Source organism: Lygodium microphyllum, chromosome 26 (assembly GCF_053477565.2).
Source record: "Lygodium microphyllum isolate KBCC chromosome 26, Lygodium_microphyllum_v1.1.10, whole genome shotgun sequence".
Classification (NCBI taxonomy): domain Eukaryota; kingdom Viridiplantae; phylum Streptophyta; class Polypodiopsida; order Schizaeales; family Lygodiaceae; genus Lygodium; species Lygodium microphyllum.
In genome coordinates, this window is record NC_141160.1 from 116,220,452 (window position 1) to 116,243,259 (window position 22,808).

Here is a 22,808-nt window from a genome sequence, read left to right on the forward strand (position 1 = left end):
CCTCCTGTGAAGCCATTGTCTAGTATTAAAAGAGCTGTTTTGAGGAGTTCTAAGTGACCCTATCTTGCTAGCCTCCTAGGCAGCTATTTCTAGGAGCTTTTATTAGTGGTGAGGCAACTAGGGAAGCTCACACAAAACTATATGATCAAGAAAGAAATATCTTAAGAAAAACCAATATACAAAGGTGTGTAAAAAGGGGTTCTAACCCCTAGCATATAAAAGCTGAAATAAAAAGGAAAAAAATCCTAGAGCAATTGTTTATCGCCTTGTAAAGGCCTAGTAGGTTCCTAAGGACGAATCAAGCCCGGGGCCGATGCCTTGCCCTTCCTTGGGGTGACATCTTGCCATAAAAGAAAAGAAAAAGGAAGATTGGAGTGAAAATAAAAGTGAGCATTGAAAAAGAATTAAGTATCGCCTTGCGAGGGCTTGGTAGATTCTTGGGTGCCACGACAGGACTCCAAGTCGATGCTCTGTTCTCCTTGGGTCACTACACTCAGCTTCCTCCTTTTTATATGCCTAAGTATCAAGTTTTAAAGGAAAAGAAAGCTAAATAGAAAAGAAAAAAATAATAAATAAATAAAATTAGACTATACGAGTCCTTGCCTAGTGGAAGCTCTTGATTCTAGTATCCTTGATTGGGTACGTAGGTCAAACGACCACTTAATACGATCTCTTTGATAGTTCTTTTTAGCTAGGCTATATTGGAGCAATTCGTTGACAACTGAGTTTTAACCTCTTGATCAGATACTGCTTAGCTTCTCCCTCGTGAATTTCATGCCGTGATTTTTATCAACAAGAAAGGCGACAACTGTGATATGTGTTGTCTCTTTCTTGTCACAGATTCATACTTTTAGTGGTTATGTCTATGCAGATCAGTTCATGGGATTCCATAGGCTAAATCGCTCGATCCCATGGTCGCCACTGAGCACTGGATTTTGGGATCCGTTTTTTAAGCATTTGAGCCCATTTTTGGAGCAAAAAAGTAGCCGGGAGGCGTCAAGAACCAAATTTTCATGCAAAATTAAATAGTGGCGGATAGTTGAGCTAGAGTTTTCCTAAGTGGATTTCAACACCAAGAATCCAACACAAGTCTCTATTTGTCGATCGGAGGTCATTTGACCCCCCCATTTAATCCTCCCAAGGTTTAACGCTCTACAGCAGTTATGTGATCCAAGAGTCAAGGTTTATAAATTTCGATGTCACGGAGCCAACCGTTTAGTTGGATCACAATTTCGAGTCTGTTTGCCCCTCCAAACAAGTCGAAAATCCTCATGGAGCAGTGTGAAAGTGGTTTTTTCAAAGTGGACATTTAATAAATAACATAAAATAAAATATAAATGAAAAAAAATGCAAATTCTTATCTGACAGGAGGAGGCGTTTTTTATTTTATGCTCCATTTTTTTATGGATTTCTGCCTTTTTAAGGCACCCTGATCAAGAGAAAGAGAGATAGAAGCCTAATCTACGTACCAAAAGTAAGATTTTAACTATAAGCCTGTGAAATGTAATCAAGGAAATGAAATTTTGATTTCTTAGACTTTCTCTCTCCTCTCTCCTCTTACTGCCCGTTCAAATACTTGATTCTATGAGAGAAGGAAATGGGGTTTAATTAAAGATGTTGATGGAGTAATTGTGCTGGAGCGCAAAGGATCCTAGACTAGGCTATGAAAGTATATCAACGGCCAAGAAAGAGTATCAACGACCTCCCAACCTTGAAATACGAGTCTCAAAAAGCGTGTTTTAATGCGTAAGCAATCGTTCTACTTGTTTTATGATAGTTTTTTGTTGAAATTGTTTAAAAATGGTTGTCTTTGGTTATTAATTGTGTAATCTATCAGAGATGCTGAAGCAAATAAGAAAATTCATCACATAATAATTTATACATAAACCCGCAAAACCCGTGACTATGAGGTTTTAAGAAAAATGATCAATTTTGAGCTTTTTGTGTTGTTTATAGGGTTCGTGTGGAATAAAAAATGATATGAAACTAATTCTTAATACACATGATCAATCCACACCAAAAAATTAAAAAATATCATATTTTATGCATAAATAAATAAATAATAAATAATAAGTTTTTTACATTCGAAAAATAAGAAAAAATAAGATTTATGTATATGGATATGTGACATGGCTGGAGCATGAGGAATGAGTCTCACTTCAGCCTTGTGTTAGTGTTGAAGTGGAGTCTCTATCGCTTTTATAAAGAAAAACACATTAAAAATACTTCCTATACCTATCAACGCATGCATAACCTAAGCAGTAGGGAGAAGAAGGGGCTTTTAGGCTGGCTAATTGCTGATAAGATTTTGAATTCTGATATTTTGCTGATGCATGGCATATAGGATGTTTATGGTTTAAGTTTAAGAGGGTTTAGTAGCACGAGAATGCTCGTTGCTGACCCTCACCAATGCAACATTACGTGTAGATTAAAATCATTGAAAGAAATGTCTTTGCACCTCACAGTGCTGATTTCTAAATGATAAAATGATTGAGCACTCTGGTTCATACACAATTGCATTGCATGCAATTCATGGTATCATTATTGGATGCATTGCAATTGTATTCATGCATATGACCTACGTTGAGTATGTGAGACATCCTAAGTTGTAGGTTTAGATTATCGGATTCCTTAGGGACTATTTAGTGAGAAAAATATATATATCTCCTGGAACGTTTGAAAACAAGAGTTTGTAACGTACATGCTTTTTTTCTGTGCTTATGTGGTGTTTTACAACGATGTGTGTAGGGACTCCCTCTAAGGAGTGTGGGGAAGGCTTAACCATTGGATTACAATCCAAAACAAACGTGAAATTTACGATAGAAGTTAGGGTAGTGTATCCCTTAAACGCTCCTAGCAGTGAGGCCGAGAGGGTGTGTTCTTTGAGTGTAGAGGGGCCTGGCTAGTGCCTAGAGAGTAAGTGACGGTGCCACATCAGTCCTGATGCATATACACATCAACCTAGAAGCCCCATAAACATATTCTTTCTAACAGTAAGAGAAAAAAATCCAAAAGAACAAGATGACAGCTGAGAATGGAAAGCATCCACTCCTCGGATGAGGGACCGTTGGGGAAGCCACAAGGTGACTCTCAGAGGATGGAGAGAACCAAGATTACCCATATGGCATCTCCTTCTCTTCTGACCTTTCATGAGAAGCTTCCTTAGTAGAGTGGTCAGCTTGGGATCAGACATCTATTCTTTCTTCTTGTAACCATGTAGGGAAGTCATGATTCACTACTACGATTGGATCCACCAAAAGAAAAGGAAGAAGGGGAGCAAGGTGTGCAAAGTGCACAGAGCGGCAGGGGCTGGGGTTTTTTTCTCTCTCCTTTTTGGTTGGGGGAACGGGGTGGTTTGAACATGGAAAGTTGGAAAGAGAAGTAGAAAAGTTTAAAAGGCAGAGAGTTGAAATCTTCCACCACATAGACTCAGCCATACAATGAACCATCATTTTACAGGCTAGAACCACCTACTCTACTCCATGCATTACTAGTCTTCACATCCAACAATGCTTAGTAGATATTAGAGAACAGGGTGAGGCACAACAATCCCAATATCTTGTTCCCATTAATTTACTGTTCATGTGATTAATTTGTAATTTAGAGTTAGAAGTTCTGTTACTACTAACCAATGGAATCTTGTGCACATGAGAGCTGAAGGTCATTCCCAGTTTTCAACACCCAACATGTGATACAAACATTTTGCTTTTAGATATCAATGTGTTTTACTCCTTTTTCTCCTGGTCTTATCTAGAAAACTGCCCCTTAGAATCACCACCAACAGATTTACGAATCAACAATTCTAAGTATTTTAACAGAAAAGCAAGAGTGGTCAATCTTAAAGGATTTAACAACTAGGAAAAGGTCTACAGCTATTAGAAAGTTGTTTGTGCATGGTAGTATCAAAAAAAATTTGCTTGTAGCAAAACATGTGGTTATTGCTGCAGAAACATCAAGGTTTTGAAAGCCACACAAAATTCTTGAATAGGTTATCATAAACTTGCCTTTTTGAACAGCTCCTCATGTGAGGCTACCCGGTGTTTCAAATCACCCATATTCCTGCTCTTGAATGCATTCCCAAGCTCAAGATAATCCTGTAACTTGATTTCACCATCCCCCCCCCCAACCAACCCAAAAACAGAAAAAGGAAGAAAACAAATAAATGATCTTATCTGACCCAGCTCTTTCAATTTAAGAAACCTAGTAATACAAGCCTGTTTAAACTGTGGCCCCAATTTCATCAGTAATTATAACCCAGTAGGTCTATATTAGCTGAAAATACATACAACAAACATGGTTGCTGCCATACCTGAGCACAAGATTTGAGATACCTTTGAGATATTGATGGTGTGTACTTGGGAAAAGCAGGAACCTGCAACAATGTTCAAGTCCAGGGAAAAATGTCTTAACTTTATTTCATTCCAAATGCTCCAAAGAATGCATGCTGGTTTGGATATCTAGTAGGGAATGAAGGCTCAAATTTTACTTTTTTCACATGTTCTTCACCTTTAAGTTGCAAAACATTTTTAAAAAAGCAGCTGATGAACATTTGATCCAGTGAGCTGACATATTGCTAGCCAATCAACTGTAAATTATGTATGTGCTCAATTAACTGGTGTTTACAAGCACACAAACTCTTATTAGATTTGTGAACAGTGTGTATCGGCTCATTCACAATCCAGGAATGAAAAGATGAACTGACTACAGAGTGTAAACACATTCTACCCATTGCTGCAGCTATCCTTAGTTGCAGTTGCACAGGCTCAGAGTATGCCCTCAACAAAGGTAGCATCTCACTACTGAGACATATTACATGTACTTGGTAAGACTTGAGCTTCACAATGCACTGCATTCTCCACATTATTACCCTTGCAATTTTATAAATAGGAATGATCTGTTCAGAATGATCACATGCATGCAATAATAATCCATGGTTCCACACTTAAGATCCACTTTTTAATCTGGCAAGTCAGGCTTCTTCTGACAGGTCACTTAGTTCCTGGGATGACAACCATCCCTCTCATACATAGGTTCTTGGTAAAAGCTTGAGCGAGTGCCAAGGCTACTAAAGGTATGTTGCACCAATACTAAGCACATCTGCTAGTGAAAATGCAGCTGTGCGAGTGCACATGCGGAGCCAATGCTTCAACTGCGAGCGTGCACGACACACACACACACACACACACAGAGAGAGAGAGAGAGAGAGAGAGAGAGAGAGAGAGAATCCTCTAAGACCAAAATCAGCCTATGAGTCAAAACCATTGTACAATGCTGATCATCACTAGACATAAGCAGAGGAGCTAAAATGTCCACTGCACAAATAAAGTGATCAACCTGCATACCTGTGTACATCCATGCTGTAGACACTCTTATCGCTCTCCTCACCATATCATGTGTGAAGAATGTGGATGTGGTGGGCAGGGCTCCGGTGGGTGGGGAATCAGTGGGTTGTGTGGTACATCATATAGTCCCTCTGCATACAAGTGCCATGTCTTTGCATCACTGATGGGTGTGGGGCGACATGGCTCCTACAGTCTATGCCATCTGGTGTCTAAATCTTTGCTCATAAATAAATGGTAAAGATCCCAATAGTGTGCCTCCTCATATGCCTGTCATTTATGAAAAGTCAAGGTTTTCATCTACCTCGGGTGTCCTTTATGAATTCAGAGGTTTCTGTGTAGCTTCCTACACTCATCATCGTACCACGTATTTTGAGGCATCGTTCCACATCAGGTGGGTCTGCTAGTGTGTGTGGAGTGTGGGAAGCTCTAGAGAGCAGCCAAGTGGAGGATGCAGGTGAGCTGGCAGGTGACTGTCCCTAGGGGGGTAGTATGCTCAAACTGTGTGAACCCATCATATATGTGATGGTTGTATATGTCAACTAGCTCGTACCTGAAATAGAAAATGGTGAATGGGGTACGGGCAGTGGCCGGAACACATTGGTGTGGGAAGGAGGATAGGGTAAGGGACAGACGTAGGTGTGATCTGCTCTGATTGGACTAGGGGGGGATGGTGAAGGATCTAGCTAGTTCCATCGTCTCAATGGAACCTGGTATATAGTTTACTGTGTTGAAACCAGTGGGTTGGAAGCAAGCCAATACTTTGGATCCAAGCCACTTCTTCATCCTATTGTAAATAATGAGATGGTGTTGCAATCCTACACTCTAGTAGGTATTGACCATAGCAAGTACTATCTCCTCTAATATCAACGGATATCCTGCATGTGTTTGCCTCCTCTATATCCATCACCTAGATCCTTCATGGATCCTTGAAATCACATGTGTCACACCGTTTGCTCTGCATCTTGGCATTACAATTTCCTACCAAGAAAACCTCTCCTTGTTAGTGTACAATCTCATTTGATAAGTCTCTGAAGGGGGACTCTCCTCCTCCATCTCCCTCTCCATCTTGCTACTCAAGCTCCCTGATTGCATATCTCAACCCCCGTGAGGAAAAGTAGCAGAGGGCAATATATAGCATCTGGCCATAGTAGATCTCTAATCTCATCCACTCGTAACATACGTTGGGATCTCATGCCATGATGTGGACTCTATCCTGTAGCTCATGCTTGATCAGCAACACCACTTCTGATCCTGGAGTGGTGCCTTGATGTCTCATGTAGCTCCTGTATGTGGACTCCCCCATACATATCCCTATACTCTAGGTAGTCCCCTCTCGGGGCTTTGGTGTGTCTCTATGATCAAAATCAGCTCATGATCCTCCATCCTCCCATGGGTATGTCCGTAATGAGCCATTGCAGTTCCATATTTTCATCCATATCTCTAAGGTGTTTGTCTCATAGGCCATGCATCCCTGACAGTCACGGCGAGCGCGGGGCAAGACGGGGATTGGGGGGGAGGGGGGTGGTGGTACTACATAAGAGGGTTGTGGTTGGCACGTCACTACACCCCTTTGATTGGGTCTTTGTTTGTCCCAAATACCCTAACTCCAACACAACCACTTATCAGGATTCTCTTTCCATTCGTCCGTTTTTGGGGCTGTTGGCACAATTGCACAACTCAAAATGCTTTTATTCTATGTCCAGGGTGCAAACACACGTTATTTAGCACACTAATCTCCTTTCCAAGGAAGACTTGATCCCTTGGCATACAACAATCTATGTTGCTTCTTTGCCATGACTTTTGTACTCTTTTAGTCATCTGACCTTCTATAAAAGAGAGCTAAGTTTATGCACGATGGGCTAGAGCCATCCTACATCTTGTAATCTTGTAATTTGTACTTTTTTCGTAATTAATTTTTGTAAAAAAAGAGAGAGCATATAAGTGACTTTCATAACATTTATTTTGGCAACAAGAAATTGGTCCGTGTAATTCTGAAAGTGACTCACATGTTGGCACAGAAAAACTCCTTGCTGTCGCATCGCCTGCTACTCCAGCCTCCCGACTACTCCCTCACGCCCTTACCAGCCCTACTCGTCGCCTTCGCCAGTGCCCCCCCCTCCCCTGCCTAGGGCCCGTCACCCTGCCTACTATCACCCCGCCTGTCGCCCGCCCTGCCCTATCGCCCGCCCTGCCCTGCCCATCGCCCCGCCCCTTGGTCATCATCTTGCCTGTGGCCTCCGCCCCCGCCCCTTGATCCGCATTTGCCTATGCCCCCGCCCCCTGGCCATCATCTCCGCTTGTGCCCGTCCCCCCACCCCCTACCGGTCACCTTTGCCTTTTTTAAAAAATTAAAAATTTAAAAAAACAGCAATCCCCCCCTAGTTGCTCCCTCCCCTTGCAACAACTCCCCCCCTTCGGTAGCATTGCAGCGTGATAGATAGGTTCTCAGCAAGGACGCGCAATGGAAACCTCTGGTCAGACGCCGGCACATTTTGCGAGTGCCCCCCACTCAAACACCTTGCGCATCATCCTCTCTGAGGAACAACTCTTAGCTGTCTGTGCCACAAAGCTAGAGTTGAAAGAAACTGCGATCTTTGGTCAAGCCGTTGGACACTCCCCATCGAGGGCCCAACTGCAGGACTGGCTCCACTCCACGCTGCGCATTGGCACAACGTAGATCGCAGAGGCAATCCTCATGGGCCAAGAGATCTTCATGGTTCGACTCACCTCTACGGATGCAGCTCGTGAGCTGGTGGAGAGTGCACCCTATGCCTCCACAAAGGGGGTCATTCACATGATTCCCTGGTATAGCGGCTTCACAATGGAGACATTTGCCCTCCATAACAGATTTCTCAGACATCCAATCACCTTACTTTTCCCTGGGTTGGTAGTAGAGTACCACCAGTTAGTGGAGGACTTTGGACAGCTCTTCAACACAGTTCTTACTACCTCCTTCGCAGATGCAGTGACAGCTGCAGGAGTCCCAAAGGTACAAGTAGTCGTGAAAGACAAAGAGTATACCAAAGTTCTTGGAGATTGAAGCAAGAGGTCACTCCTTTAGGCAGCAGGTCATTGTGACTGGGCAACAATGGCAGTGCCTGCGTTGCCATGACTTTGGGCATCAAGCAGCAGTTTGTATACGTTTTAGAGCCAAGGCGGCTCCGCCAACAGGCCCACAGGTGGACATTGATGGCTTCACACGGGTCCAAAGACGACAAAGAGGGAGACGATAGGGGGGGCATAGCCAGCTCCTCAGTCCCAGCCTCAACAACAGGGAGCAGGTGGGCAAGCGACGCCCCCTCGGCAAAGCACCCCCCTGCCCACCCCACCCGATAGGACCACAGCCCCCCACATCTATCACCCACGCCACAAACTACCTCACCTAAGATCCCACAGCCCCCACACCCACCCCCCCCCCCACTGACCCTGGCCCACAGCCCCCCTTTTCCAGGGCCACAAACCCCCCCTCCCCAAACACCCACCACGCACCTCCATCCATCCCACCATCCCTCGATCCTCTTTTACCCCACCACCCCCCCTACCGAGCACCCCCTTCATCCGCCTCCGGTTCAAGTGATCCCCCCCAAACCCAACCCCCCTCCTCCCACAGGAAGTGATGAGCCACACACGCCTACATCCTCCTCGCACCAACAATCTTCCCCCTCCTACAGAGCCACCAGCTCATCTGCCCCTGCCACCCGTCACACTTTCCCCAAGACAAGTACACCTTTGCCATAGGAGTTCTTCCGCAGTGGCCCATGGTCCTACTTGAGAGTTGCGAAGTGCGGAGAGTTCCCACTACCTCTAGAGGTGGGGATCTTTGTGGTTCATAAGTCAAGGAGGGGCAAGGTCCATCTACTAGCACCACCTGATGGACCAAACTACACCTTTTTTCTTCAATCCTCTCATCCAAGGGATTGGATGACTACATGGCCCGTGGAAAATATCAATATCCCCCATTAAAAACCTCACAATATCCGTCCAAGGGTGATGCTGAACACAAAAAGCCTATGAAAGAGTAAACCTCAAAAGCCATCATGTGGATTTTAACATCCAATAAGGCAACATCACCCAACCATTTTGACATAAAAACATACTGCCAAAATACCCACATTTGGCCCATTCGATTTTCTTGATTTTTCTAGAGCATGTAGCAGATAAGCTCCATCATCTCATTCAACAACTTTGTGTGCATGGAAGCAATGGCAAAAAATATGAAATCATGACGATCATGACTGTTTAGGCTACTTTTAATTGCACATCCAAAGGCCAACCTTGAGACTTCGAATATATAAACTTATCATGTACGCGGGAAGACATTTAATCGAGCAAAGCATGAGACTCCACATCTATCCCTATGGGATAACCCAGGTGTTGAGTTATCTCACCTTGAAGAATCACACCACCTTGCATAGTTATCCAGGGTTTCAAAAACACGAGGTATGAAACAGGTTTCACGCATTTCATATGAGTTTCCTAAAACATTAGAAAAGAGTTTCATTCGAGATGGAAGAGAACTATCATGAGACTTTGTGTATAGAGTATGATTGATATTATGTAATAAGATCCATTGTCCATGACAATATCAGCTTTAATTATAGAAGAAGCCATCAATATATGCATGCATTATAGACAACTCCTCATTCTTGCAAACAATGTCAATGTCTATGTCCATGTGTCAAATGAATCCATGATAAATGTTGATTACAAACGTTTAAATACATTTTTTAAGCTAAGGCTTTTTGGAAAATTTTAAATAAACATTTCATAGGTTTTTGAAATGCCCGAGTATGAAACAAGTTTCCTAACCTTATGAAATGAGTTTCTAGGCAACCATGCCCCCCTACCACCCCAAATTATTCAAACCCCTCTTTGTACAATTGATTAAAGTAGATTTGTCCTTGAAGGAACATAAAGGAGTCATCAACAAGGGACTGAACCAAAAGTTTCTCTCTAGTGGGAAGAGTCAATCCAACGATCTCACCATCAATAGCCAACTTATCCAGCAAAGGGAGCATTGGATGTGTCATCAAAGCAAAAAGCAAGGGAACTAAGAGGGCACCCCTAGTGAAGCGAGCGACTAAGAGCGATTTCGTCAATCACTCCTCCATTAAGCCCAATACGCACCACTGTATCAATGCCAATAGCATCAATAAGAGATAACATTCAAGGCCCAAAACCCATGGCAAACAATGAGTGTTGAAGAAATGACTAGCTAACATAATCAAAAGCCTTTTCATATCCACTTGAATCATAACAAACTATTGGTCAGAGACTTTTGTACAATGAATCCCTAATTGTACATTGAGAATATTGTGCATGATGTTATATCCCTTGATGAAATCATACTGCCACATGTGAATCTATTGCAAGAAAACCTTTTGCAGTCTATTCCCGATGATCTTGGAGAAAATTTTGTATAGGCATCCCATAACAAAAATGGGCCTCGCTACTTTAAACTTTGAAGCAAGGAAAACTTTGCTAGCAAGCAAAGCACTGCAATCTTCAAATCTAAGGGCATACAACCTGACCGCCAAACTTGCTGACAAAAACAGGCCAATGGGTCCTTAAGTTGATCCAACAATGTCAAGAATAATTCATTAGGCAAGTCATCCCAACCAGGGATTTTCCTGCAAAGCAAATGAAACAACAGCTCCAACTCAAACATATCGGCCTCCATAAAATCTTCCCATTCATGTTTCACTTGGTCATGCATCATACCCACAACATAATTGCGAGTAGCACGAACCACAGCAATAAGAATTACTTAAGAACCAACAAAGATTTATAATAGTGGAAGGATGTCGCTTTCCAACGCAACATGGATGTCTAGTAGAACTTGATCCCTAACCAAATGACGAAAAGCCGCACGAGCATCCAAGATTTGTGTAGAGGTGGTCTAAGCCAAGCCAAGAAGATCCAAACAATAAGTTCAGCACATTTGAACAATGGTCTATAGATCGGTCACCACATAACCCTCCGAATGCTAGAGTCAACCATATTCTCCCGAGTAGGAGAAGGATGCAAACCTTGAAAGAATTTGTATGTCTGACAAGAGGCATCTTGCAACCTTTCAATCAAAGATAACTCAACTGGAACAACTGAATAAGGTTGACCAATCTCGCACCCAATGGAGGCAAAATGCATCATCCAGTGGCTTGAGAAGTAATAAACAAACCAAGGCCAATAGTTTCTCTAGCACCTATAAGCACTATCTGCAAAGGGATGCATGGTAAATGCCATATTGCCAAGCAACCCTCTACACATTAGTAATAACTAATCAATTGCTCAAAGGAGTGGTGGTCTCCTGAAAAAAAAGTTTGACAAGAAGCAATCGAGGAATGATCCCATGTAACCATTAAAAACAAGGTGTTTCAAGTAAGAAGAATTGAAGCACAAGTAAAGCCTTTCCAAGAATTGTGCAAAAAGCCAACACGCTATGCAAGCATCTCGAACTACAAAGGAAAATTAACTAATAAGATATATCGTTGTAGGACTTACATATCGATCTTTGACAAAAAGGCATCATCATGGATGACATACATACAATCGACCATGTAGGCGCATACTGCATCAAATGATAGATGAATCCCGGATCTAATGGATACAACCAAGACCAAAGGTCTAGTTTAAGAACATTCAACGCAAACTCTTGCCAGTCCCGATTCTCAAAAGCATCCATCAACGAATGCCCAATATAGATTGCAATGAATCCACGCACATTGAAATCTCCCATCAACAACCCCAATCTACCGTGTGTTAGAGATGTCAATTGACCCCATAGATCATGCCTAGACAAGGGATCGTTTGGAGCATAGGGACCATCCAACCACAAGACCTCCTCATCAACAAGCACAATTTCGACCACCACAAGGCAGCCATGCACATCATTTTTCACAAGGGCTGGCTGAAATCTCTCATAAAACACCATGGGCACATCAAAATAATATAAAATAGATGAAAACCATGACAATCCACAATCTTTCCTACTTCACTATTACTTTTGTGTTCAAGGGTACACAAGACATCCTATTGATTTTTGTGCAAGATATGCCACACATCATGTTGCTCATTGCATGCGCAAATGATGCACACATGACAAGTAGCAACTTTCATATGTAATCAGGAACAAAATCAAGGCCGAGGCTGCTTATGCCTTGATTTCATAGTATTATGGGACAGGTTTGGGAAACAAGGACAGAAAGTGGATGGGGGCAAGAATTGCCATCCCCTATTACCATGAGAAGGGGCTCTAACATAGGGACCCAATTGGGATGGTATGGGGACACGAAGCTAGAAAATGGCCATCCCCTCTTACTATGCTTGATTTAACTTTTTCTAAAGAGTTCCCTCATCTAAGAAATTTGCCAATACTATAAATGAGTTCAAACATTGACTTGTTGCTCTAGAGATAGAGGGATCATTACCCTTCTTTGGAAAAGACCTAGGATAACGATGATCCCATGGAGTGATCACCTTACCACATGTGTCAAAGGCAAGTGTGGCTGGAGGATCCTTAAAACAATCCACAAGGGTTTTCACAACAAAAGCATTCTATGGGACAGAAGAGACCATGTCAGCAAATGTACACACCATGGACTCCTTATCCTTAAACTACATGTAGGTACGTAAGGAGTCTTGGGCAATGCCTAGACTTAGAAGTTGAGATGTCCACATTAGTCTTTTTGCTTCTTCTAGAGCGAACATCCATCCAATCCTATTTTGGTTGATCCTGAGACTACATAGGCTTTTTCCCCCTATCTATATTTATGAATGCTCAAGCCTCTCATCTTGAAGGCCTTCAACCATGAGATGTTCCTAAACAACTAGTGGAATTCCCGCCTCTAAAGTTATCTTTTTCTTTAGGCATTCATCCATAAAATGCCCCAGCTCCCCACAAGAAGAACAATGGCCGACAAAGGTGCCCCATTTCAAATGAAAATGCAAAGATGGCATTCCAAGATATTTAGCCCTAACCAGTTAGACCACTTGCAAGTACTATCCCATAGCATACCCATGCCGTTACAATTTGTGGCACATTAGCTGGGAGGCACCAAGATTGTGCCAATAGCTACTCAAGCTTCCTTTAAAAGCCAAAATACAACACGGCAAGCCTCCACTTCCCCCAAATTGGGCATACTATTGGAGTAGACATTGAAAGTCAGTCATCAATCTCCATAGTACCACATGAACAAGGTCTCAATCAAAGAACAATGGCATCTTTATCAAAAGGTTGTCACAAAGTATTGTTGATTTCAGTATTACTTTGTAAAAGCCTCGTGCTCCCATATAAATTTCCTCCACACGGTTACCCAATAGCATTGAATTAGGCCATTGGTGGATGCATGAAAGCACCTAGATCTTGCCCATAAAGAAGAGGATGACCACTCTTTTATAAAATGCCAAGAAAGAACGTAACATTATCTTGGTATCAATGCTTGCAAATAAAACATCATCCCAATCCTAATCAGAGAATTCTTTATGGTTGTGTTGACCATAATCATCCAGCAAAGTATTGGCAAGTTCCAATAGGTGTTCCCAATCCAAGTCCTAAGATTCCTCAATGGGGACGAACATGACCTATGCATATGGGCACATTTGATGATCAACTTATAGCACTTCACTTCCATCAAAGCATCAAAGACATGTTTGATGTGTCTAATAGGTGGTTGTGCATCACGAGCAAGCGGAACCTCCGAACAAGGGCCCACCATCTTAGTATAGGGAACCATTTCTTTCCCTTCCTCAACATCCAAATCAGGTCCCAAAGCGTCCATCATCTGGTCCATAAAGCAATGTTTAACTCACACATCTGCTGTAGATCAGATTAATTGCATGGTATTCCCTTTTCTATCTCCTCCTTAAGCCACACAAAATACAAAATGGGTTTCATGGGAAGTACTACAAATCTGCAGGTCCTCTCTCGTAGTTCAATGTCTTGATCTAGTCTATACAATCCACACACAGAACCTACCAACAATGAGAACAAGCCTACTCAACCTATACAAAATTATGTAGCTTGCATAGGTTACCCTAGGTCCTGTTTTTCTCCAAGCATGTGAAGCAAGAGAATGTGGACAAATAGCTCGTGGTGTGCACGACACGGCAACACAGAGAGCACTATTAGGACTGATGCAACTCTAGGAACATACTACAAGGGAGCTCTCTCTCTCTCTCTCTCTCTCTCTCTCTCTCTCTCTCTCTCTCTGTGTAAATACAGAGGATACTACACCATCATAGAGGGACCCTACCTCGCTGCTTCAACCTCTCTATACTAGACAGGCCCATGAGAGATATCCTGAAATGAGAGTACTTGTTGAGCTATTTCACACTATATCTAGCTCACACATCATTTTGTACTCATCAGCTATGTATAATTCACTGCTTATTTTCTATTTAGATAGTCATAGCATTAAATGTCGACTATTTTGGGACATGAAAATTTTCTTGAATTTTTAGATATAACATTATGGTCTTACATGCTGATTTGGTCTTTTCTACACTTTAATATAACCATCTTTTTTTTTTTTAATGTGCATTGTCAAAGCATGGTGTAATAACAATGTCCTTTGTTAGATTGAAACATGTATGGATAATTATACATTGGCATAACATGGAGTAACAGCGGTGTGCTTGGTTATTTGGAAACGTATATAAACAATTATACATTAACAACGCATGCAATGTTGGCAAAATACTTGGTTGTTAAAAAACATGTATTGGTCATTTAGTATCACGTATTGGATCTTAACTATGTGCAATCAGGCTCGCTTACGATGTTTCAAAAGAGACATATATCACTAGAATGAGAAATGAACTTATGAACTTAATAATTTAATTAAACTTCACAAAGAATTTTAATTAAAATGAACTTCAATTATAGTACCCCTAGCTCTTGGCATGGTGATCATTGCACCGGCAATAAAGGATTTGACACTGGGGCATGCAGCGGACAAGTGTATAGCCATGTGATACATGGTCATGGCTAAAAAAAAAAGGTGCAACGTGAAACTTACATTAAATTGAAAATTTACATCTTAGAATTGAGTTACATTAAGAGTTTTGCCTCTTATTAAGTAGACCCTAATTTAAAGTTTTGTCCACTGAGAAACTCAATTATGATAGTGACTAGGTCATTAATTAGCCCTTAATCAAAAATGTAAAATGATTAAAAAGCAACTAGTTACTCATTTGGAAAGCTTATCTTAGCTATTTGGGGCTTCTTCTCTCTCATTTGGAGCAACCCAAGTTTGAAGACAAGCACTCTTATCTTTCTTGTTGTAGAGAAATGCAGATTTCAACCATGAAATGAGCTTACAGCATAGATGGAGTATAGATAACAATGAATTCTTCTTCTCTTGGTATGGGGATTTTATTGGGCTACCTCATAACTCCATACATAGCAAGATATGCTGTTGTTTTTTAGTTAAATATCAAAAAAACACATTATGACAGCACTATGGATTGAGATTCTTTCTTTTTCTTCACAATCTCAAGCCTAGTGCACTTTCTAGGCAATTTTGTCACAAAGAAAGTGACATTCTCACTATTTCATCACGAGCATAGTTGTTAGATACGAAAAGTATGATACAATACGGTATGATAGAATACAATACTAAATCGTACCTTAAGATTTTTTAAGGTACGGTATGAGAAAAATACATTACTCTATTCTAAAAGCAACTTAAAACCTAGTTCTGTTTTACAAAATAAGATAGAGAATTTGTTTAAATCTCAAATAACCTTATCTTTTGGGAGATGGACTTGTGGATCGGTTTTTTCACAAGAAATTGTTGAAATACAGTCATTTGTAACCAATTTCCAGTATATTTCAATAATCTAAAGAAATACCAAAACGGGTACCAAGCTTTGGGACTAATTAGTGTCAATATGTGGTGCAAGTGCACTCTAGCTCCAATTGTGCGTGGAGTTTTCTTGCTGAATTCACTGTTAAGCTGAAATAAGTGTTTGCTAAGATGTGGTTTACTGGCCTTTGGTCATCCAAAGGCCGGTTTCATGCGTTTTGTGGGAGCCCACATGTGAAGGACGCACATGGGGGCTGAAGGAGGCAAAAAGGGGGAAGAGACAGCAAGACAAAGAAATGCAGCAATCTTTCATAGACTCTACACACTTGGCAACAATACCATGAGAGCGCACATCCTGAAGCAACAGTGCAGCTGTGCAAGAAAGAGAAAACACAAAGAGGAGAACATAGAACACAAAGTTGAATCAGTGATGAAGAAACCAAGATTGCATACAACGCTCAAGCCCACCGACTGGGCCCCTGCACAAGTGCCAAGTATGCGCAGGATGAGTGAGGGCACTGAGACAGAAGTATGATCATGATGAGCAGAAAGAGGAAAAGCATGTGATGAAAAAGCAAAAAGAGAAAATATAGCCTAAGTGACCTCAACTAGCTGATTGCAGCAGAAAAGATGCCATAAATGCTATAAAAGGCTGCCCATCTGAAAAAGTTCCAGCCTTCTGTCTACTCTATTGGCCCAGGTCTGCTGGCCTGCCCAAAAGAAGTCCACTAGCCTGGGAAAGTAGCCACAAAATGCAAAAATCATGTTGCCTGCAGCTGGTATGCCATGTGGACTACTGGACAGAAAGTGGAACGTTCGTGGGCAGATCTGTGAAGGCAAAGGGCACATGTAAGAAGCCCTCATCTTCATTTGGTGTGCCTAGGTAGAACAATGCTGTAATACACAAAGGACTGATGGACAAAGATTGTGCCCGAGCTGCAATTGTCGTTGATAGACTCTAGCAGAGGTTCACAACCAAGAGGTGGACACACACATCTGCAGAAAGATATTGAATTTGATTCATCTTGAAAGAAGTTCTTTCATTGGCCTATCGGACTGAATTTGATCCAGCTTAGACACAGAGACATTCCCTATGGGACTGCCCTAGAACCCATGAGGTTTGGAGGAGAACCCTCAAGTTGGTATTTCACGGCACAGCAGAGACCATGGTGGCCACCTGGGGGGCTGTAGCATGGGTTACAGATAGAGGCCCAGCATGTGGCTATGAGGATGTCCAAGGCAGCTACTCTTTTCTCATTATTGAACAGCATCTGAGTAGGATTCTCACTCCAGATTACTCAGAAGCCTAGTGGACTTGGGGACACTTCCACAGATGGGAGTTGATTGCCTGGTATATTTGGACTGCAAGATGCAGCCACATTATTGACCTTCTGGATGTATCGACAACGGAGAGACTATCAAGAATTTGGACAGAGATCATTCACACACTCCACAAGAGATGAGAGAGGATGCAGGGCAGCTCTGAGAGGATGAGGAAGAGAAGAGCGCCTTTTCTTTGGACATGGGATTCAAGCACTTTCTTCCATATTGTCCCTCATATGGTTTGGCGTTACAGCCCACCAGTTTGGTTGTTCACACAACCATTGTATTTGCAGTCTACTTAGTTACTCTTCACAGATTTCCTTGTGCTTTATATTTTACCTCAGCTTATTCGCCAAGGTGCTATTAAAAGAAATTTCTTTTCTTGGGAAAAAAACAATGTCCCACCACTTACTGTAGATAAAACAATGGTACCATGGTGCATGCGCCTGGCCCACAGGTTCCACATAAATGCATGTAGGACCATGGATGTGAACTCAAAAGATGTGCACCTGATGAGTGAGTTCGTTTCTAATCAACTAACAAATCTAGGATAAGAACCTAGTAACCTTGCTTGTGGAGAAGTTATGGAAGTAAGGTCATGTACAAATAAATGTAGAGTTGAAAGCAACACACAACTTGAAAACCAACCTGTCCATTTTGAATTAAAGAAACGAGGATATACTTCTTGTAAGCTTCAACTGTAATGGCATTTAGAACAGTTGCTGGTGCAGTAATTGCCTGCATCAGAAGAAAAGAACAAACAATCAATAATGTTCTACATAACCACATAGATAATGTTCTTTTAATCAGAACTCAATGTTTATCCTTCTACTTTTTCATGGCAAGATCTTAGAATCATCATAGTAACATTTTATGGTCTTTAACAAGTTTAGCACCAACTCATATGAGTTTCTTTCTTATAGCTGCTACATAGGACATCAAAAAATATGTACAAACTACATGACTATAAGTAACCATCCACTTATGCACTCTTGTTTTTCCATATCCAATCTAGGTGTTGATTTGAATTGCTTTAATCTGTTTTTGGCTCATCCATAAAGGCTACCTTCCATGTGCCTTCCCACATGAAAAGAAGCTTTTTAAATCCTCCATAATGTTAATCCATTACCCAAACACTACTTGAGCCATCATTGTTACATCCTTGCAAATTCCTTGGACATCAAGATGGGTGCCTGCAGCATCAATTACAACCTTGGGTCACTTAGCAACTAGGTATGAATACGCCCTTAAAAGCCCTACAAAAAAGACACAAGAGTTCATTTGTGCACATCTTGTATGATCATCACACTTCACTATAGCTTGTAGGGCACTGTGTTTCCACACCAGGATAGATTGGGCTAGTGGTAGGGAACACCAACCCTCGTTACACCAGCGTGATCTAAAATGTTGCTAATCCATGAGCTCAAGAGATGGGGACGAGTCAGTTTATTGCAGTTGGGAGGTGAGACTTATGTCCAGTCCAATATATTGGATTCTACGTGAGTATAGCTTGAGTTGTAACTCACGTGCAAGTTATATCAAAGGTGGAAGAGGAAGAAACATCCCCCTAGGATCCAATTTGGACACACGATATGACACAAGCCATACCCACTACGAAGAACATAAAGGGTATGGACATTGGACTCACTATTCACCCCCAAGCCTGAGAGCTAGTAACATATTAGGTTCCGACCACGTCCCAAGAGCTAGTGTCCTACACCACTATCCCAATGTATGGACGTGTCAGCCTATGGGCCAAGAGTTCAAGGGTGGTAATCAAACAATGGTGAGAGTTAAGAGAGGGTGAACGCAAAGATAGGTGTACTAGTTCGTGATGGTACACAGAGAATAAAAGAATGTATTTATATGTTGGAGTACATTAAGGGTATGTTCACACCCATAAGACTATTTACACGGAGACGAAGGGACTTTACACCCAACAACCTCCCACTTAAAGGCCCAAAGTGCTACCTTTAAGCTAACCAACGCCCACTAAACGAATGCAATGCTCATGCTGAGCCTTTGCAAGACACTTAGTGAGAACATCTGCAGGGTTATCTTGAGTTTTGACCTTAGTCAATGTGAAAAGACCATCATCCAAGACCTATCGAATAAAGTGATACCGAACATCTATGTGTTTGGTACGTGCATGGAACATGGCATTCTTAGCCAGACATATTGCACTCTAGCTATCACAACAAAGCACTGGAGTACGTGAAGAAAAACCAAAATCCTTGTCCAGACGGCCAAGCCAAATAGCTTCTTTAGAAGCTTCTGTGGCTGAAATATATTCAGCCTCTGTAGTACTCAATGCCACAATTTTCTGCAATCTTGAACACCAAGTGATAGCCCCACCAACCAAAGTAAAAACATACCCACTGTTAGATTTCCTAGTGTCAAGATCTCCTACCATGTCTGAATCACAAAATCCCTGCAACTCTAGTATACCCTTTCCATAGCATATACACTTTTCTTGTGTACCTTTCAAGTATCTGAAGATACAGTTCACTACTTCCCAATGTGGCGTGCCAAGGTTAGACATAAATCTACTAACAAATCCCACTTCATGAAAAATGTCAGGGCGAGTTGCAACCATGGCATAATGGCATACATCAAAGATCTACAAGTTGATGCATAAGGTATGCCCTTCATGGCACTAGCAACTGCATTATCCTTAGGGCAATCAAATTTGCTAAGCTGTGTATGTGGCGGTAAAGGCACACCAAGAGACTAAGCATCAGCCATATTAAACATGTCAAGTACTTTGCTTATGTACTTGTCTTGTGAGAGAAACAACAAATGCTGCCCTCTATCTCTTTTAATGCGCATGCCCAAAATGTGTTCAACTGCCCCCAAATCTTTCATCAGAAGGCTAAACTCAGCTGCCTTTTAAGAGCATTCAAAGTACTCTTATGCTGTCATGCAATCAGCATGTCATCCACATATAAAACCAACACAATAAGGCTTCCATCATCAGCCTTTTTAGTGTATAAGCAATGATCTGCATGACTGTGTTTAAATCCATGGTTAAGTGTAAAGGTATCAAATTTTTTGTACTATTGTCTAGGGGCTTGTTTCAGCCCATATAGGCTATGTTTCAGTTTACAAACCAAATGCTCTTTTCCTAGAATAGCAAATCCTTCTGCCTACTTCATGTTCAGCTCTTCATCCAAGTCACCATGAAGAAAACCACTCTTTACATCCATCTGATACAACTATAGATCCAAAGATGCAATGAGAGCAAACAAAACATGGAGCGTAGTCATCTTCACCGCTGGTGAAAAGGCCTCTTGGAAGTCTATGCCTTCCTTCTATGTATAGCCCTTAGCAACCAACCGTGCCTTGTACTTGGGCTTCCCATCAATACATTTCACTTTGTGAACCCATTTATTAGGAATAGCTTTCCTATCCTTGGGTAAAGGTACAAGCTTCCATGTGTTATTAGCATATAGAGACTTCATCTCCTCTTGGATAGCAAGCTCCCACTTTCTCTTGTTTTCACATGACTATACCTCTTTAAATGTCAAAGGCTCACCCTCATCAATCAACAAAATGCAATCCAAAGATGGTTGAAACCTCTGTTGTTGCCTTCTGACATGTGTAGACCTTCTTACCCAATGATTTGTATTATCAGGCAGTGGACCTACATCCTAAGGAATGTGCACACCATCACCAGGTGGCTGATTTTCAGCATTTTCTTGCTACTGTAATTTGTTTTCAACATGTTCTACTTGCTATCTTATTTCATCCTGTGCATCTATTTGCTGTCCATGATCTTCTGGCTGTAGCACAATAGGTTGTTGCTCATTTTCAGCATCGAAAGGGGCAAAACTTTCAGCTAACCCTCGTTAAATACTATGTCTCAGTTGCATACTATCTTCCTGCCCTGAGGAAGCCAAACTCTATAACCCATCTCTCCCTCATCTCCATATCCCATGAAGATGCCCTTGATGGATTTCATGTCTAGTTTGGTCCTCTATTCTACACGTACATGCACAAAGGCATCACAACCAAAGACACGCAAATGGTCATATAAGCAGATTTGCCAAACCAAACCTCTTCAAGAATGCCATTTTCCAATGCACGATTGGGAGAGTGATTGCATACATGAACTACAATTTTAAGAGCCTCTCCCCAAAACTGCTAAGGGAGATTAGATGTGGAGAGCATGCATCTGACTTTCTTACAAAGTGTACGATTAAATCTTTCAGCCACACCACTTGATACAGGATTATAAGGGGCTATCAACTCCGTCTTAATGCCATGCATCTCACAAAACTTGTTAAATTCATTTGAGACATACTCACCCCCATTATCTATTCTTATAGCTTTCAACTTAAGTTCTTTCAATGTGGTAACAAAAGCATGAAACTTTTTAAAAGCATCCAACACTTCCTTTTTGCTTTTAAGTACATACACCCATGACTTTCTACTGAAATCATCAATGAAAGCAACAAAGTAGCATGCATCCCCATACGAATTAACAAGCATAGTACACACATCAAAGTGTACTAAGTCAAGAGCATTAGACTTCTTAATGACACCAGAGTAATAAGAAGACTTCAAATGTTTTCCATATAAGCAATCATTAAAAAATTTCGAGACCAGAACCTTTTATATCAAATCTCCCTAAAGAGGAGAGAACCTGAAGGCCTTTTCGGCTCATATGACCAAATCTTTTGTGCCAAAGCTCCATCTGTGAATGGACTTCAGCCATAGCCAAGAACTTGCCAGGTAATACTTGCAGCTTTACAATGCAAGTAATATAAAGTCCCCCTTTTGTTACCTTTAACAATCAGCATAGAGCCCTTATGGTCCTTCCAAGATCCACCACCAAAGGTAGTAAAATACCCTTTAGCATCAAGCTGTCCAACTGATAGTAGACTTTTCTTTATGTCAGGTACAAATCTAACATCTTGTAAAATCAGCTCTTGGCCATTTTCAAGAGCCAAGTGAATGGTGCCAATACCCTCTATCTCACGTGCATAGTTATTACCCAAGTAAACCTTGCCTAGGAGCCCTGCAGTGTATTCAAAAAAGACTGCAAAGAGGGGGTAACATGAAAAGAGGCACCGCTGTCCACTATCCATGATTGTGACAGCCCATCATGGGCTGAAAGTAAGGCATCAATTACCTCCTTTTTGGTGATGTGCATATCACCTGCTGCTGCCATAATATCTGCACCATTACATGAGGCTACAACAAGTATCCCTTCAGTGTCAGGAAGCTCTTCAATCACCACACCAGATGCAACATTTGCCTTTGCAACTTCTTTTGAGGAAGAGCTATCATCATCTTTCTTATCATCCTTTCTTTTTTTCCCCTACTGTTTCTTTCT

General features: G+C 41.6%; 1 protein-coding gene across 2 annotated transcripts in view; it reads right to left on the bottom strand.

Annotated features, from left to right (window-relative positions):
• The window catches only part of COP13 (Proteasome component (PCI) domain protein), a 77,048-nt gene that overhangs the window by 13,062 nt on the left and 41,178 nt on the right, over positions 1-22,808 (bottom strand). The window contains exons 5-7 of one of the 2 annotated variants that reach the window (XM_087667604.1): positions 18,119-18,208; positions 4,310-4,372; positions 4,005-4,100 (exon numbers count right to left, since the gene is read on the bottom strand). In XM_087667604.1, coding sequence (XP_087523730.1) covers positions 4,005-4,100; positions 4,310-4,372; positions 18,119-18,208 — 249 coding nt within the window. The remainder of the gene's footprint in view (positions 1-4,004; positions 4,101-4,309; positions 4,373-18,118; positions 18,209-22,808) is intronic. The other variant, XM_087667605.1, reaches the window with a different exon arrangement.